Source organism: Mustela erminea, chromosome 12 (assembly GCF_009829155.1).
Source record: "Mustela erminea isolate mMusErm1 chromosome 12, mMusErm1.Pri, whole genome shotgun sequence".
NCBI lineage: Eukaryota > Metazoa > Chordata > Mammalia > Carnivora > Mustelidae > Mustela > Mustela erminea.
The window spans coordinates 36,963,199-36,980,228 of record NC_045625.1 but is presented as its reverse complement, the minus strand read 5'-3'; the positions used below and the strand labels follow the sequence as shown (position 1 = coordinate 36,980,228).

General features: G+C 40.1%; 1 protein-coding gene across 6 annotated transcripts in view; it reads right to left on the bottom strand.

The window, feature by feature from the left end:
• Nucleotides 1-17,030, bottom strand: part of KIF24 (kinesin family member 24) — a 106,040-nt gene that overhangs the window by 27,914 nt on the left and 61,096 nt on the right. For all 6 annotated transcript variants that reach the window (XM_032308363.1, XM_032308364.1, XM_032308365.1 and 3 more), the window contains 2 exons: nucleotides 5,062-5,183; nucleotides 4,105-4,210 (listed from right to left, as the gene is read on the bottom strand). In XM_032308363.1, coding sequence (XP_032164254.1) covers nucleotides 4,105-4,210; nucleotides 5,062-5,183 — 228 coding nt within the window. The remainder of the gene's footprint in view (nucleotides 1-4,104; nucleotides 4,211-5,061; nucleotides 5,184-17,030) is intronic.

Here is a 17,030-nt window from a genome sequence, read left to right as displayed (position 1 = left end):
AAAAACCAGGCAGGACAGCACTCTTCAAAGGTGTTGAAGTCACAGATGACAAAAACTGAGGAGACTATGAGAACATGACAACTAAACGTAACATAGGATCCTGGACCCAAAAAAGGGCATTAGTGGGACTACTGGTGAAATTCACACAAGGTCTGTAGATTAGTAAATAGTATTATACCGATGTTATTGTTGTTGTCTTGGTATTATACCAATGTTAATTTCCTGATTTAGATATTTTATTATGGCTATACAAGATATAAGTAATATGGAAACTGGGTGAAGGAATGCTGGGTATTTAATTTTGGCAACTTTGTTTTGGTAAATCTAAAATTATTCAAAAACCAGGGGCTCCTGGGTGGCTCAGTGGGTTGGGCCTCTGTCTTCAGCTCAGGTAGTGATCTCAGGGTCCCAGGATTGAGCCCGGCATTGGGCTCTCTGCTCAGCGGGGAGCCTGCTTCCCCCCCCCCACCACCTCCACCTGCCTCTCTGCCTACTTGTGATCTCTGTCAAATAAATAAATAAAATCTTTTAAAAAAATTATTCAGAAACTGAAAAAGTAAAAAGAGATGCGGATTGTCTTTCTCACCTCTCTCTGCCTTGCAATTTATCCCTCATGAGGCCTGGAAATAAAGTGCCTAGGTGGAGACTTCAGTTCTGATCAGAAGGACTTAAATAATATGGAGGGGCACAGGCAGCACTATGCAGCTGCAAAAAGGAACAAGGAAGATGTCTACATACAGCCACATAGTGAGTGCTAGGATATTGTTAAGTGAAAAGAGCAAAGTGTTTACAGTGTACTACCCTTTTTTCGAGGTGAATACAAATATATATATAAGTAAAAAAATGGTTATCTAAGAAGTGGGAGGTAATAGGGTTGCGGGGACAGGGATAGACACAAGACTTCTTTCAGATTGGCTTGTTCTACAGTTTATACTTCAACCGAATATGAAATTGGTAAGCTTAAACACATAGAAAAGATTTCAAATGACTGTGCAACACAGTATTATGACTGTACACCTAAGTGAGATACAACCTAAGGGTGAAGAGGAAACTGCAAAGAAATCTTAATCCGAATTCAATAATCATATTATGAAAAATATCAGCATTATTTTGAAACACATATATACTGAAGAAGAGCAAATAAATTATATAAATGCTGTGGGGTGCCTGGATGGCTCAATTGTTAAATGTCTGCCTTTGGTTCAAGTCATGATCCCAGGGTCCTGGGATCGAGCCCCGCATAAGGCTCCCTGCTTGCCAGGAAGCCTGCCTCTCCCTCTCCTGCTTACCCTGCTTTTGAATTAATTTATTAATATGAATCCTTAAAAAAAAATCATGATGATTCACAGACCTGTACCCCTGGGACAAATAATACATTATATGTTACTAAAAATAATTAAAAAAAATCAGTTTCCTAGCTACAACAAAAGCGCCTAGAAGCAAGGACTAACCCAGTGGTAGTAAGCACCCCTAGCACCCCTAACTGGTCTCAAAATGCCATTTCCTTCTAAAACCAAGGCTTGTTGAAGAATTGCCTAATTCACGGTCTGGGGAAGGAAATGTACAAGAGGAGCCTGGAACATCTTGTCTTGCCAGAATGCCAGGAAGCTAGAAGCTATTAGAGACTAATAGTTGGTCAAAAAACTAGAGGAACATACTTGAAAAGGCTCCCACTGCCCAAAGGATGTATATTTAAATAACAAAAAGAATAATGATTACAATGAGTCTATAATAATACAAAACCAAACAAAACAGTAAATAACAACAAATTAATTGGTCGGGTTTAGGTTACTAGGACACAATCATTCTGAAAACTGGTGAGTAAAGGCAAAGAAGCAAGCAAGCATTTATCTTGTCTCTACTGAATGAACTATATTTCAGGATAATCATAATCACATACTTGAAGAAAAATTCTTCCAGCTAATAAAGAAGGAATATGAGAATAAGAATATCACAATTTCAGAATCCCTAAAGGAACAATAGATACAGGTGATGCTTATCTATAGCTGGTAAACCCATTAAATGAAAAAGTCTGATAGGAAACTATAAAGGAGAAATTATGCTGTCAACACTTGAACCTTTAATTCTTAAAAATCACAAAAAGAGGGGCACCTGGGGGGCTCAGTGGGTTAAGCCACTCCCTTCAGCTCATGTCATGATCTCAGGGTCTTGGGATCAAGCTCCACATGAGGCTCTCTGCTCAGCAGGGAGCCTGCTTCCCCCACTCTCTCTTCCTGCCTCTCTGCTTACTAGTGATCTCTGTCTGTCAAATAAATAAATAAAATCTTTTAAAAAAATCACAAAAAGACAACCAGATATTCTGTACGTCCTGATGTGTTCCTATAAGAAGTCTAAAAACTACCCATGAATTCCTGCCAAAAAACCAGAACCTCAATCTGATCAAACTTCTAGTACAGTGCTTTCCCAATAGGAATATGTTAGCCCCAAGCACAAACTTTGTGTATAATTTTAAATCTCTAGTAGCCACATTTAAAAAAAATGAAATTAATCTTTTTTTTTTTTAAGATTTTATTTATTTCAGAGAGTGAGCAAGAGAGAGCATGAGTGGGGGGATGAGAGGGAGAAGCAGAAGCCCCTCTGAGCAAGGATCCCAATGTGGGCTGATCCCAAGACCCTGAGATCATGACCTGAGCTGAAGGTAGACGCTTAACTGACTGAGCCAGCCAGGTACCCTGAAATTAATCTTAATTATATAATCTTAACTATATGTAATCCAATATAGCCAAATACATTTAAAAAAAAAACAGCAAAAATATTATTTTAGCATGTAATCAATATGAAAAAATATTAATAAGATATTATACCTGCTTCACAATCCAGTGTATATCTTACACTTAGGCATGTATCAGTTCAGAGGAGCTACATTTGAAGTGCTCAGTAACCACATGTGGCTTAGTGGCTCCCTCCTGTACAGCCCGAATACAGATCTTAGCCACTTTATAGAAAACACAGAGGCTAGAGTATGACGATAAACATGAATGTGGGGATGCAGTCAACCTAATTCCCAATGTTGGAAAATCTTATAGGGCAAATGGACCCAGTTTTCTTCAACAAATACACTGATATTAAAAGAGAGAGAAACCCGGGCGCCTGGGGGAGCCTGTTTCCCCCTCTCTCTCTGCCTGCCTCTCTACCTACTTGTGATCTGTCAAATAAATAAATAAAATCTTTAAAAAAAAAATAAGAGAGAGAGAAAACAAAAGAACTTGATATGGAATAAAAGAGACTATCAAAAGCAATCCAAGGGTCTTGTTTGCATCTTGATTTGAACAAACTGTGAAAAGACATTTATGGGACAACTGGAGAAATCACAATACTTCCTGGATAATAGATAACATTACATAATTACTTCCTCCGGTATGATAATGGCATTACAGTTATATTCAAAAGTAAGAGTCCTTATCTCTTCGAGATAATGAAACATTTGTGGAAGAAATGACAAGATGACAGGATTTGCTTTACAATAATCTAACCAGGGGAAAGAAAGGGTTCGGTAGATTTTTCACATGTTGAAGCTGGGTGCAAGTATTTGGGAGGTCATTATGTGATTTATTCTATTTTGTTTTGTTTGAAAAATTAATACAATTTAAAAACTTGATGAGAGAGAGAAAGCTTACCTAAGTTAACCATTCAGCTGCTGCCGAAATACTTTTCTGCTCCTAAGGGATTGACCAGAGGAAGAGAAGGCAGGAACAGAAGGAAAGAGTTGCCTAGAACTTCTAAGAATCTGATTGGGCAGCCTCTATCTCTAACCCTGGAACCCCACTTCTAGACAGGAGCATGCCCTTGCTCTGCTGATTCTACCTCACCCCACCTTCACCCACTCTGGCTGCATGTAAAGAGGGGCAAAAGGATTTTTAGGAGCGCCTGGGTGGCCCAGTGGGTTAAATCCTCTGCCTCCAGCTCAGGTCATGATCCTGGGGTCCTGGGATCAAGCCCCGCATCGGGCTCTCTGCTCAGTGGGGAGCCTACTTCCCCCTCTCTCTCTGCCTACTTGTGATTCCTGTCTGTCAAATAAATAAATCAAATCTTAAAAAAAAAAAAGAAGAAGGATTTTTAGATCAAAGCTTTCAAACAACTTACAGCCAGAAGACTCTGGTTTATTTCTGCGCCTTCCATCTTTGTCTGTCTGTCTGAGTCTCTGGCATCTGCTGCTCTTTCACTGCCAGCCAAGTCAATAAAAGAGATCCTAGAGAAAACACACAGCAGGGATAACTTCTTGGGGGCCTTGGTTTATTTTTACATCAGTCAGCATTTTGGGGCAGCAGGAAGAAACTAACACTGGCCCAACCTCTGGAAAGAAAAAACATACTGTCAGCTTTCCAAAATTATTATAAGACTCTGATCTGTCAGCTGTTGCCCTCACTGCTCAGATACTTCTGTTGGTTTTAATCATTTGTGAGAAATTAATAAAATTAATAAAACATTCTTCCTATAAGGCTAAATGACTACAATGCAAATCACTTAGGTGACCACTTAGGTAATTAAATAGAAACTTTTGTGGGCTGCTTTCCAGGTCCCCCCCTCAAAAACAGAAGAAGAAGAGGAGGAATTATAAGTAAGTAAGAAAAAAAAGAATCATTACTCAGAGGTGAGAGAGGCTCATCCATCAGTGTGGCAGAGTTTGCTAAGATAACACTAGAGGAGCAATGAATGTACCCAATTGTCTTATGGCTTCTTTCAAGGAAGATAGATTAATTTTTTTCTTTTCTTTCTTTCTTTTTTTTTTTTTTTTTGGCCTCCTGTAAGCTGAGATGCATTTCCTACTATTTCTTTGCTGATACTGTGTTTCACGTTAGAAGCAATCAATGTCCCTTTTAATAACTTAGGCTTGACCAACAATAGGTCATTACTTCATGGTTAATCAACTGATGGCACTTTAATACAATGATTTATTTCAGGGCTAACAACTCTACTCTGTATCCCTGATATTTATGAAAAACTCTATGGTGGCAGAATGTCCTGTTGTTGATAACACATATTTCAAAGTCACATTAGGGAAAGGCAGACAATGCAATTCCTTGCATATTTCCAACTCACCTGCCAAATGTCCTCTTGGCTGAATCCTTGATCTGAATTTGGATGATAGCATGGGAGCGGGAGGAGTCCGCATTAACTCCAGTGGCCCCAGTGCTGCGCTCCTTGCTGCCCTTCAGAATCACCTGAAAATAAAATCCATAGGGTGATTCCCTCAAGAAGTAAAAAATTCCCCTGGCTCCTAAGTGTTGGCTGAGAGCCACAGAAACCAGGCATATAACTGTCAGTACACGGCAGTATTTTCATTCTATGTAGAAAGCTGCCTAAACATGTAATCATACAGAGTAAGTACCCAACAGCAGTGCAAACAATGGGGAATACTAATCTTGGGGAGAACATTCAACAGCTCAAGAGATAATTTACTTCTTGTCTTGATCTTATATATTCTTTTTAATATCTTTGATAGATTACAAAGACTGACTACAGTTTCCAGGGCATGACTTGTCTCTAAGGCAATGTCCCATGTCCCATACCACCCATCTATCTTAGGAACTAAAGCAAAGACAGAAATATGCATCATGGAATGACTAATTACAATCACCTGTTCCACCAGGAAGCAGTCACAGAGGGGGCCAGCATGATGTGTGGGAACACGGAAGTAATGAGCTATCACAATCGACATGATCACAATTGACGTGATTTCCATTAAGATCATTGAAGTAGAGACTAACTTGGGTCCCTATAGCCCGAAGGGAAAGGGGAAATAGAGGTGAAGTCTCAGGACTGCCTCTTGCCACTGAAAACACAGCCATATGTGAACATGCTGCCCTGATTTTAGACAGAGGAAGGAGTGCTGATTACTGAGAATCAAAAAGGTGAAGAAATATTATTTGACAGAGGGGTGCCTGGCTGGCTGAGTCAGTGGAATATGTGACTCTTGATCTTGGGGTTGTGGGTTTGAGCTCCATGTTGGGTGTAGCGATTACTTAAAAATGAAAAAAAAGTATTTATTAAATAAAACATTATTTGATAGAATCTTCACAACAGCCTAGATATGAGGTGAGTTCATTATATTTTTTAAAAAGATTTATTTATTTATTTGACAGACAGAAATCACAAGGAGGCAGAGAGGCAGGCAGAGAGAGAGGAGGAAGCAGGCTCCCGGCTGAGCAGAGAGCCTGATGCGGAGCTCGATCCCAGGACCCTGGGATCATGACCCGAGCCGAAGGCAGAGGCTTTAACCCACTGAGCCACCCAGGCGCCCCGTGAGTTCATTATATTATGCCCATTATATGTTGAAGACAAATTCAAGAGGTTGAGTCACAGGGCACTTGGGTGGCTCAGTTGGTTCAGCGTCCAACTCCTGGTTTCAGCTCAGGTGATGATCTCAAGGTGGTGAGATCGAGAGCCCTTGGTGGGGCTCTGTGCTCAGCACAGAGTCTGCCTGAGGTTCTCTCTCTGGCCCTTTCCCTGCTCACACTGTCTGTCTCTATATAAATAAATAAAATATTAAGAAAAAAAAAGAGGTTGATTTGCTCACAAAAAGCTGTTGTGTGACAGAACCAAATTCCACATCCAGTATGTCTGACTCCAAAGCTCATGTGGTTTCCACTAAGTTGTCAGGTACTTCTGATTAATTTTGCAGTGAATTAAGGGTAAGGAAGTCCTATCTCAATTTTCTCAATCTTTCAAATTTTTAATTTCTATTTTACTGAACATAACCACAGTTTCCAAATTAAGAGTCCAAAAGTTGCCAGACTCAAACTTCAACAATAGGCCATAAAATATCTTAACACGCAGGTACTTTTTACAAGTTTAGCTAATATGGATAGAACTAGAGGGTATTATGTCAAGTGATATAAGTGAATCAGAGAAAGACAATTATCATATGATCATATGTGGAAACAAAACAGGAGCTCACAGGGGAAGAGAAGAATAGATAAAAGAAGATGAAAGCAGAGAGGGAGACAAACCATAAGAGACTCTTAAACATAGGAAACAAACCGAGGGATGCTGGAAGGGAGGAGGTGGAGGGATGGGGTAACTGGGTGATAGACATTAAGGAGGGCAAGTGATGTAATGAGCACTGCTCATTATATGAGACCAATGAATCACAGGCCTGTACCTCTGAAATCAATAATACATGTGAATTGAATTTAACTAAAAAATGTTGAAAAAATTTTTTTTAATGTTTAGTAAGTTCCTTCATGGTTTAAGCAGTTGTGTTTCTAAAAATTATCTGTACATGAGATTTAGAATTGTACTTTAAAATCAAATTTAGAATCTACTAAAAGTATAACAGATCTATCTGATGAATCTTTTTATAAAGGGAAGAACCTGTTAATTCTGTAACACTGGATTTTCAACTACATGGCTAGTATGTTACTGCTAATCAAAAATGGGAAGAGTGAGAACAGTAGTCCCTTAAAATGGGTGTGGCAGGTGTCCCTGCCATAAGCTGCCCACTGAGCTCCAATGGCTGGCTGGGCCACGAAAAGGCACATCTGTAACTGATGTCCCCTGTCACTCTGACTTCATGCTTACTTAGACTGTAAGGCCATGATGAGAAGGTGTGATGTTCTTTTTATCAAACCTTTCCTTTTTTTTTTTTTTTTATCAGAAAAGAAGATGTGCTTACTGCAGAAAACTTGGAAGATACAGGAAAAATATTAAGAAAATATATACCTCCATCTTCATAATAAAAAAACTTTCACCCAGAAAAAAAAAAAGAAAGAAAGAAAGAAAATATATACCTCCCATAATCCCAGGGTTAACAAGAGTCTGGTGTATTTCCTTCTAGTTTTAGGGTTCTCACACCTTTTTTGCTTTTTTGTTCATTTTGGTCTTTTACAAGCACCATGAAGAGACAGCGGAGATATTTTAAATCTCGAAATTTATGTAAACAATATGCTTGATAAGGGAAAAAACACAGAGAAGTTGGTGACTTATCCAAGAACACAAAGGTCAAATATGGTCGGGTTAGAAGAATTCTAGGGTTAGAAGCCAGGTGTTCTCTGCCACATGTGAAAGTAAACATGCTACTTCCGCTAGGACATAGTGAAAGGTCTGAGAGGCCTCAGGGCCGGGAACTGTAGATAGTGACAGAAACTCAAAGGATGGGTTGTGGTTCACCCCCAGGGGAGCCAAGAAAGACTGACTTTTGGGCTTGTATGAAAGACTTTTACACATGGTTTTCCATGCACCTTCTCCACCTTATCTATCATGATATATTAGGTACCTGTGAGTATGTCTCAGAAAACCTAACATGTTGAGAACTTTCCTGACTAAATGCCTTTTAGGGAAGGCATGAAGGAATTTCAGGTTCTGGTCATTTCCTCAGCTTCAGAAATAGACTGCAATCACCATTCCTTTCAGAAACTGAAATAAAGCAGCTGAACTCTGAGGAGTAAAATGACTCAGTTTGTGAAGATCATCAGACAAATTTTTCCAAGTGACATACAGACTCAAGTGTAGGGGGTTAAGGTAGTGAAATCTAAGTTAGACTGGGTATGCATGCCAGCTCTGACATATGGTTGGGTGAACCTGCAATGAGCAAAATTTTGCAAGTCACTTAACTTTTCAGAACCTTAGTTTATCTGTAAGATCATAATCTCATAGATTATTTAAGACAACTAAAAAAATGACAATACAAAAAAAGATAATACATGTAAACCATTTATTTTTTAAAAAATTTTTAAATTTATTTGACAGACAGAGATCCCAAGTAGGCAGAGAGGCAGCAGGCAGAGAGAGAGGAAGGAAAGCAGCTCCCTGCTGAGCAGAGAGCCCGATGTGGGGCTCGATCCCAGGACTCTGGGATCATGACCTGAGCCGAAATCAGAGGCTTTAACCCACTGAGCCACCCAGGCACCCCCATGTAAAGCATTTAGAATCATGACTGGCACATGGTAAATTCTCAATAAATATTCATTTTAAAAACATTTATTTAGGGATGCCTGGGTGGCTCATGGGTTAAAGCCTCTGCCTTTGGCTTGGGTCATGATTCCAGGATCTAGGGATCAAGCCCCACATCAGGCTCTCTGCTCAGCAGGGAGCCTGCTACCTCCTCTCTCTGCCTGCCTCTCTGCCTACTTGTGATCTGTCTGTCAAATAAATAAATAAAATCTTAAAAAAAAAAATGTTCCATGCTCCTGGATTGGAAGAATAAATATTGTGAAAATGTCTATGCTACCTAAAGCAATCTACATATTTATTGCAATCCCTATCAAAATCCCATCCATTTTTTTCAAAGAAATGGAACAAATAATCCTAAAACTTATATGGAACCAGAAAAGACCTCGAATAGCCAAAGGAATATTGAAAAAGAAAGCCAAAGTTGGTGGCATCACAATTCCGGACTTTAAGCTCTATTACAAAGCTGTCATCATCAAGACAGTATGGTACTGGCACAAAAACAGACACATAGATCAGTGGAACAGAATAGAGAGCCCAGGAATGGTCAACTAATCTTCGACAAAACAGGAAAGAATGTCCAGTTGAAAAAAGACAGTCTCTTCAACAAATGGTGTTGGGAAAATTGAACAGCCACATGCAGAAAAATGAAACTGGACCATTTCCTTACACCACGCACGAAAATAGACTCAAAATGGATGAAGGACCTCAATGGGAAAAAGAAATCCATCAAAACCCGTGAGGAGAACACAGGCAGCAACTTCATTGACAACTCAGCCACAGCAAATTCTTCCTGGGAACATTGCTAAAGGCAAGGGAAGCAAGGGCAAAAATGAACTATTGGTATTTAATCAACATCAAAAGCTTTTGCACAGCAAAGGAAACAGTTAACAAAACCAAAAGACAACTGACAGAATGGGAGAAGATATTTGCAAATGACATATCAGATAAAGGGCTAGTATCCAAACTCTATAAAGAACTTAGCAAACTCAACACCCAAAGAACAAATAATCCAATCATGAAATGGACAGAGGACATGAACAGACATTTCTGCAAAGAAAACATCCAGATGGCCAACAGACACATGAAAAAGTGCTCCACATCACTTGGCATCAGAAAAATACAAATCAAAACCACAATGAGATAGCACCTCACACCAGTCATAATGGCTAAAATTAACAAGTCAGGAAATGACAGATGCTGGCGAGGATGCAGAGAAAGGGGAACACTCCTACACTGTTGGTGGAAATGCAAGCTGGTGCAACCACGCTGGAAAACAGCATGGAGGTTCCTCAAAAAGTTGAAAATAGAACTACCCTATGACCCGGCAATTGCACTACTGGGTATTTACCCTAAAGATACAAACGTAGTGATCCGAAGGGGCACGTGCACCCAAATGTTTATAGCAGCAATGTCCACAATAGCCAAACTATGGAAAGAACCTAGATGTCCATCAACAAATGAATGGATAAAGAAGATGTGGTATATATATACAATGGAATACTATGCAGCCATCAAAAAAATGAAATCTTGCCATTTGCAATGACGTGGATGGAACTAGAGGGTACTATGCTTAGTGAAATAAGTCAATCGGAGAAAGACAACTATCATATGATCTCTCTGATATGAGGAAGTGGAGATGCAGCGTGGGGGGTTTGGGGGGTAGGAAAAGAATAAATGAAACAAGATGGGATCGCGAGGGAGACAAACCATAAGTGACTCTTTTTTTTTTTTTTTAAAGATTTTATTTATTAACTTGACAGAGAGAGAGATCACAAGTAGGCAGAGAGGTAGGCAGAGAGGTAGGCAGAGAGAGAGAGGAGGAAGCAGGCTCCCCGCTGAGCAGAGAGCCTGATGCGGGGCTCGATTCCAGGACCCTGAGATCACGACCTGAGCCGAAGGCAGAGGCTTTAACCCACTGAGCCACCCAGGCACCCCCATAAGTGACTCTTAATCTCATAAAACAAACTGAGGGTTGCTGGGGGGAGGGGCACTGGGGGGGTGGTTATGGGCACTGGGGAGGGTATGTGCTATGGTGAGTGCTGTGTAGTGTGTAAACCTGGTGATTCACAGACCTGTACCCTTGGGGATAAAAATACATTATATGTTTATTAAAAAAAAAAAAAAAAAAAGACAAGGTAGTACAGGGGCACCTGGGTGGCTCAGTGGGTTAAGCCTCTGCCTTCGGCTCGGGTCATGATCTCGGGGTCCTGGAATCGAGCCCCACATCAGGCTCTCTGCTCATCGGGGAGCGTGCTTCCCTCCTTCTCTCTGCCTGCCTCTCTGCCTACTTGTGATCTCTCTCTGTGTCAAATAAATAAAATCTTAAAAAAAAAAAAAAAAAAAAAAAAGACAAGGTAGTACAATACACCTGAAGGAGAAAGGCTCTGGAAGGACAAAACCCCACAAAAAATGAGGCTGCTAGTTGTGCAGGCAGCAAGAAGTGGCCATGCCTGAGTGAACCTGAGGGTGATCTGTGAGGGCAACACTCAAAGATGACACCGGATCGTGACACTTGAGCAAACACATGGGTGATACCTGAGTGAGCATGAACAGTGATACCTGAGAAAGTGTGAGACCTGAGTTAGCAAGTGCTGTTGTTTTGAGTCAAATGTTTATGAGGGTATCCATAATTTATATCAACTTTCCACCTTGATCTCAGCTGGCTTTCTTGTATACTGTCATATATATTACAGAGTATCAATGGCAATGAGATAACACATTGACTAACAAGAAACTTCTTTCTGCTCTTCTCAGGAAAGATAACTCAGGACAGAGCAGTGCATAAAACTCTTCCAGGGTAGAAGAGGTGATCTGACACCAGACTGCCCATTGACACAGTGATGGTCCATAGCTACAGAAAAGGGAATTCCTCCCAACATTTGCTCCTTTTCCATTCAGTTGGTTTAATCTTCAGGGATAAAAGCATCCTGGGGACCAACTCTCCTGCAACTCCCTGCCAAATGAAGGAATGTCTGGGGAAGGGGGCGGGTGAGAGGATAATAGCAAATAGGAGTATGAGAAACAATTTCCTTAGGACTCCACAATGGAGGGAGCTCTGGACAGGTTAAGAATGGTCAGCTTCAGGGAAGCCCTTTCACCACATCTCACAAACCTTTGTTTTTAAAACTGATAGGAAAGGGCTCTTGGTTCTTAGGTAACTCTAAAATAGCCACACTCATATGCTATTCTCGGGTTTTAGGTCCCAGGACTCAGGAATAAGATATAATCACACAAATAAGAGGCAAATATAAGCAAAATTTATCTATTTGTCCTAGCAAAAAGAAACTGTTAGAAAAAAGTCCTCAATGGTGGGTCACCATGCCATTTTAATACCCAAGTACCAAGAAGGGTGTATTGTGAAGCTGTTTTAAAGGTAGGTTTTGCCAAGAATCCAGCTTGTCCTTCTGGCCTTCTCTCTCTCACTCTGGCCAGGCTTGCTGGATATACTAAAAGAATGACTACAATGGCTGCGGGCTGCAGGTTAGAACCACCTGGTGAGCTTTTAAAATAACATCTACCTTCATGCATTGTGGGTGGGACTATAAATGGTGCAGCCACTCTGGAAAACAGTTTGGCAGTTCCTCAAGAAGTATGATCCAGTAATTCCACTCCCAGGCATAGGCTCAAGAAAACGGAAGACATAGGTCTACACGAAAACTTATATGTGAATGTTCATAGCAGTATCATTCATAATACTGGTTTCTATTAAAGTAAAAACAACCTATCTATCAACTGATGAATGGATGAACAAAATATTAATAATACATCCATAATAGAGTATTACTTGGCCATAAAAATGAAGTACTTATATATGCTACAACATGGATGAGCTTTGAAAATATGCTAAATGAAAGAAGCCAGAAACAAAAGGTTGCCTATTGTATGATTCCACTTATATAATATGACCAAAATAGACAAATCCATCAAGACAGAAATTAGTGATTTCCAGGCCTGGAGGCAGAGGAAATAGAGAGTAACCACCAAATGGTACAGGGTTTCACTTTGAGGTGATGAAAATGTTCTGGAATTAGAACATTTCTTTTTTTTTTTTTTTTTTTTTAAAGATTTTATTTATTTATCAGAGAGAGAGAAGAGCAAGCACAGGCAGACAGAATGGCAGACAGAGGCAGAGGGAGAAGCAGGCTCCCTGACGAGCAAGGAGCCCGACGTGGGACTCGATCCCAGGACGCTGGGATCATGACCTGAGCCGAAGGCAGCTGCTTAACCAACTGAGCCACCCAGGCGTCCCTGGAATTAGAACATTTCTAATGATGATGATTAGATGGCTAATCTAATCTAAGTGATGACGGCTGCACAACTTTTTGAATATTCTGTAAATATCACTAAATTGTATATTTTAAGAGGGTGATTATTATGATATTTAGATTAAAACTTAATAAGATATGTAGGGTGCCTGACTGGATCAGTCGGTTAAGCATCTAACTCTCAACGCTCATGCATGTTCGCATACTCTTTCTCTCTCCAAAAACATAATAATAAAAAAATATATACACACAAACACACACACACAAATATATATTAAAAAGCTGATGCATACACTTTAAAATGGTGAATTTTATGGTATGTGACCTATATTTCAGTTTAAAATATCTACATTTGGGCCTAATCCCAAGAGATTCTGATTTAACTAACCTCAGAGGGACCCAAGCAAGCATTAAAAACACACCATGATTAAATGAGAAACACAAGCCACAGAATGAGACAACATGCTTATGACACAAAATAACTGAAAAATGAGCGGTGCCTGGGTGGCTCGGTCATTAAGCATCTGCCCTTGGCTCAGGTCATGATCCCAGAATTCTGGGATCAAGCCCAGCATCGGGCGCCCTGCTCGGCAGGAAGCCTGCTTCTTCCTCTCCCACTCCCCCTGTTTGTGTTCCCTCTCTTGTGGTCTCTCTCTCTCTGTCAAATAAATAATAGTATCTTAAAAAAAAACCCACACAAACACCTGACAAATGACTCATATCCAGAATATACAAATCAGTAAGAGGAAGACAACCCAAAAAGGAGGGAAAGACCCTAACTGGCATTCCCAAGAGATGAAACCCATAAGATAAATTAAAAATATAAAAAGTGGGGTGCCTGGCTGGCTTAGTCAGTAGAGTGTATGACTCTTGTTGTGAGTTTGAGCCCCATATTGGATGTAGCGATTACTGAAAAATCAAATCTTAAAATTAAAAAAAAATATGAAAAGTGGAGTGCCTGAGTGGCTCGGTGTGTTAAGCCTCCTCTGCCTTCAGCTCAGGTGGTGGTCTTAGGGTCCTGGAATCAAGCCCTGCATCGGGCTCTCTGATCAGTGGGGAGCCTGCTTCCCCCCGGCCCTGCCTGCCTCTCTGCCTACTTGTGATCTCTGTCAAATAAATAAATAAAATCTTTAAAAAATATATGATTAATTCTCAATCAGCAAAATGCAGATTAAAACCACAATAGGATATAATTAACCAATTCCAGACTGGCAAAACTTTAAAAGTTAACAGGAAGTGTTGGCAAGGTTGAAGAACAACGGGATTGCTCACACACTGCTTGTGGGAGTGTACATAACTTTGAAAAGCAGCTGCATCATCTAGTGAAGTGAAGATATGCATGTCCTCTGACCCAATCACTTCACAACTAGATATATATCCTAGAGAACTCATATGCTATATACTGGAATACATGTATAAGGATATTCACAGTTACAATATGCAGAATAGTGCCCCAAAAGAATCCCAACTATCCATTAACAGAATGGTTAGACTGTGGTATACTCATATGACTGAATACTATACAGCAAATAAAAACAAAATTACATCCATATGCAAAAACACAGCTGTAACTCAAAAGCATAATGTTGAGCAAAAGAAGACACTAAAAAATTCCGTGTGATTCTATTCATATGAAGTTTAAAAACAGGCAAAAACGAAGTTACATAGTTAATGGATGAATATATAAGTGGCAAAATATAACAAAGAACAAGGAAGTGATTAGCGTAAGGGGCCTGGGTAACTCAGTTGGTTAAGCGGCCAACTCTTGATTTCAGCTCAGGTCAAGATCTCAGGGTCGTGGGGAAGAGCCCTGAGTCAGGTTCTGCCCTCCATGGGGAGCCGCTTGGGATTTTCTCTCTCTTTCTGCTCCTTGTCCTGTACGCGTCTGTGCTTTCTTTAGCTCTCTAAAAATAAATGAATAATTTTTTTTTTTTTTTAAGATTTATTTGACAGAGAGATAGTAAGCAGAGCGACATACAGAGGGAGAGGGAGGGCTCTCTGCTGAGCAGAAAGCCTGATGTAGGGCTCCATTCTAGGACCCTGGAATCATGACCTGAGCTGAAGGCAGCCGCTTAACCAACTGAGCCACCCAGGCACACCTAAATGAATAAATCTTTAAAAAAAAAAAAAAGTGATCAGCATAAACATCAGGATTATAGGGGACTGTGACTGGAAATTTGTATAGGGGTTTATGGGGTGCTAAAATGTTCTATTTATTTTTTTTTTAAGATTTTATTTATGTATTTGAGAGAGAGAGAGAGAGAGAGAACAAGCAGGGAAAGGGGCAGAAGGAGAGGGAGAAGCAGACTCCCCGAGAGGGAGCCCGATGGGGGACTCCATCCCAGGACCCTGGGATCATAACCCAAGCTGAAGGCAGACACTTAACCAACTGAGCCACCCAGGCACCCCTAAAATGTTCTATCTCTTAATCTGGGTAATGATTATAAAGGTGCTTGTTTCTTGGGGTGCCTGGGTGGCTCAGTCAGTTAAGCATCTGTCTTTGGCTTAGGTCATGATCCCAGGGTCCTGGGATTGAGCTCTGCCTCAGACTCCTCTGCTTCTCCCTCTTCTCCTGGCTCACTATCTCTGTCTCTCTCTCAAACAAATGAGTAAAATCTTAAAAAAGAAAAAAAGTTTGTTTCTTTATATTAAACACATTTAGGCTTTAAGCATTTTACTGTAGAGTGCTATTTTTCACAATAAAAATGGTTAAACCATTTTTTTACTTGAAGGGAAAAAAGCTCCCTAAAGACACAATGTAAAGCTAGGGTTGAGGACCACTGCATTAAAGGAAGAGTCACCAAAAATATATTTGTACATAAATTAATAAATTCCCAGTACAGAAAAAAATTTAAATGTTTTAAACTGTGTAGTGTTTTGTTTTGTTTTTATATTTTAAACTGTTAACAGTAGATATCTCAGTGGGGAATGGGGAATTGTATATAGTAAGTGGGAGGTGGCCTTTATTTTTCTATCTTCTTAGTATTTTTGTAAGGTTTATATCTAATAATGAAAAGTGTTAAAAGATAACATTTATTTATTTAAGATTTTTATTTATTCATTTGAGAGAGAGAGCACAGAAGGAGTGGGAGAGTGAGAAGCAGACTCCATGCTGAGCAAGAAGCCTGATGTGGGACTGATTCTAGGACTCTAGCATTATGACCTGAGCTGAAGGCAGATGCTTAACTGACTGAGACACCCGGGCACCCCAAAAGATAACTCTTTTTTTTTTTTTTTTAAGATTTTATTTATTTGACAGAGAGAGATCACAAGTAGGCAGAGAGGCAAGCAGAGAGAGAGGAAGCAGGCTCCCCGCTGAGCAGACAGCCCGATGTGGGGCTCGATCCCAGGACCCTGGGATCATGACCTGAGCCGAAGGCAGAGGCTTTAACCCACTAAGCCACCCAGGCGCCCCCAAAAGATAACTTTTAAAAGAAGATTTAAAAATATCTCTGAGAAAAAACCTTTGGAAGGGTATAAAAAAAAGAAACTTTAAAATTAGTCGCTTCAGTTTGGAAAAGAGAATGGAAGGAATATTTTCATTGTAACTCTTGAATTTTTTTCCCAAAGATTTTTATTTGTTTGTTTGTTTGTTTGTTTTAGAGAACAAGAACCAGCAGCGGGGAGGAACAGGCAGATTCCATGCTGAGCATGGAGCCCAGCCCGGGCTTGTTCTTGTGCTCCTGAGATCATGATCTGAGTGGTTGAGTCAGATGCTCAATGGAATGAGCTACCCAGGCACCCCTGTGTCTCTTGAATTTTTAAACCCAGGTAAAAGTATTACCTATTAAAAAAAATTTTTTTTAAAGTAATCTCTGCACCTAAAATGGGCTTAAACTCACAACCCTGAGA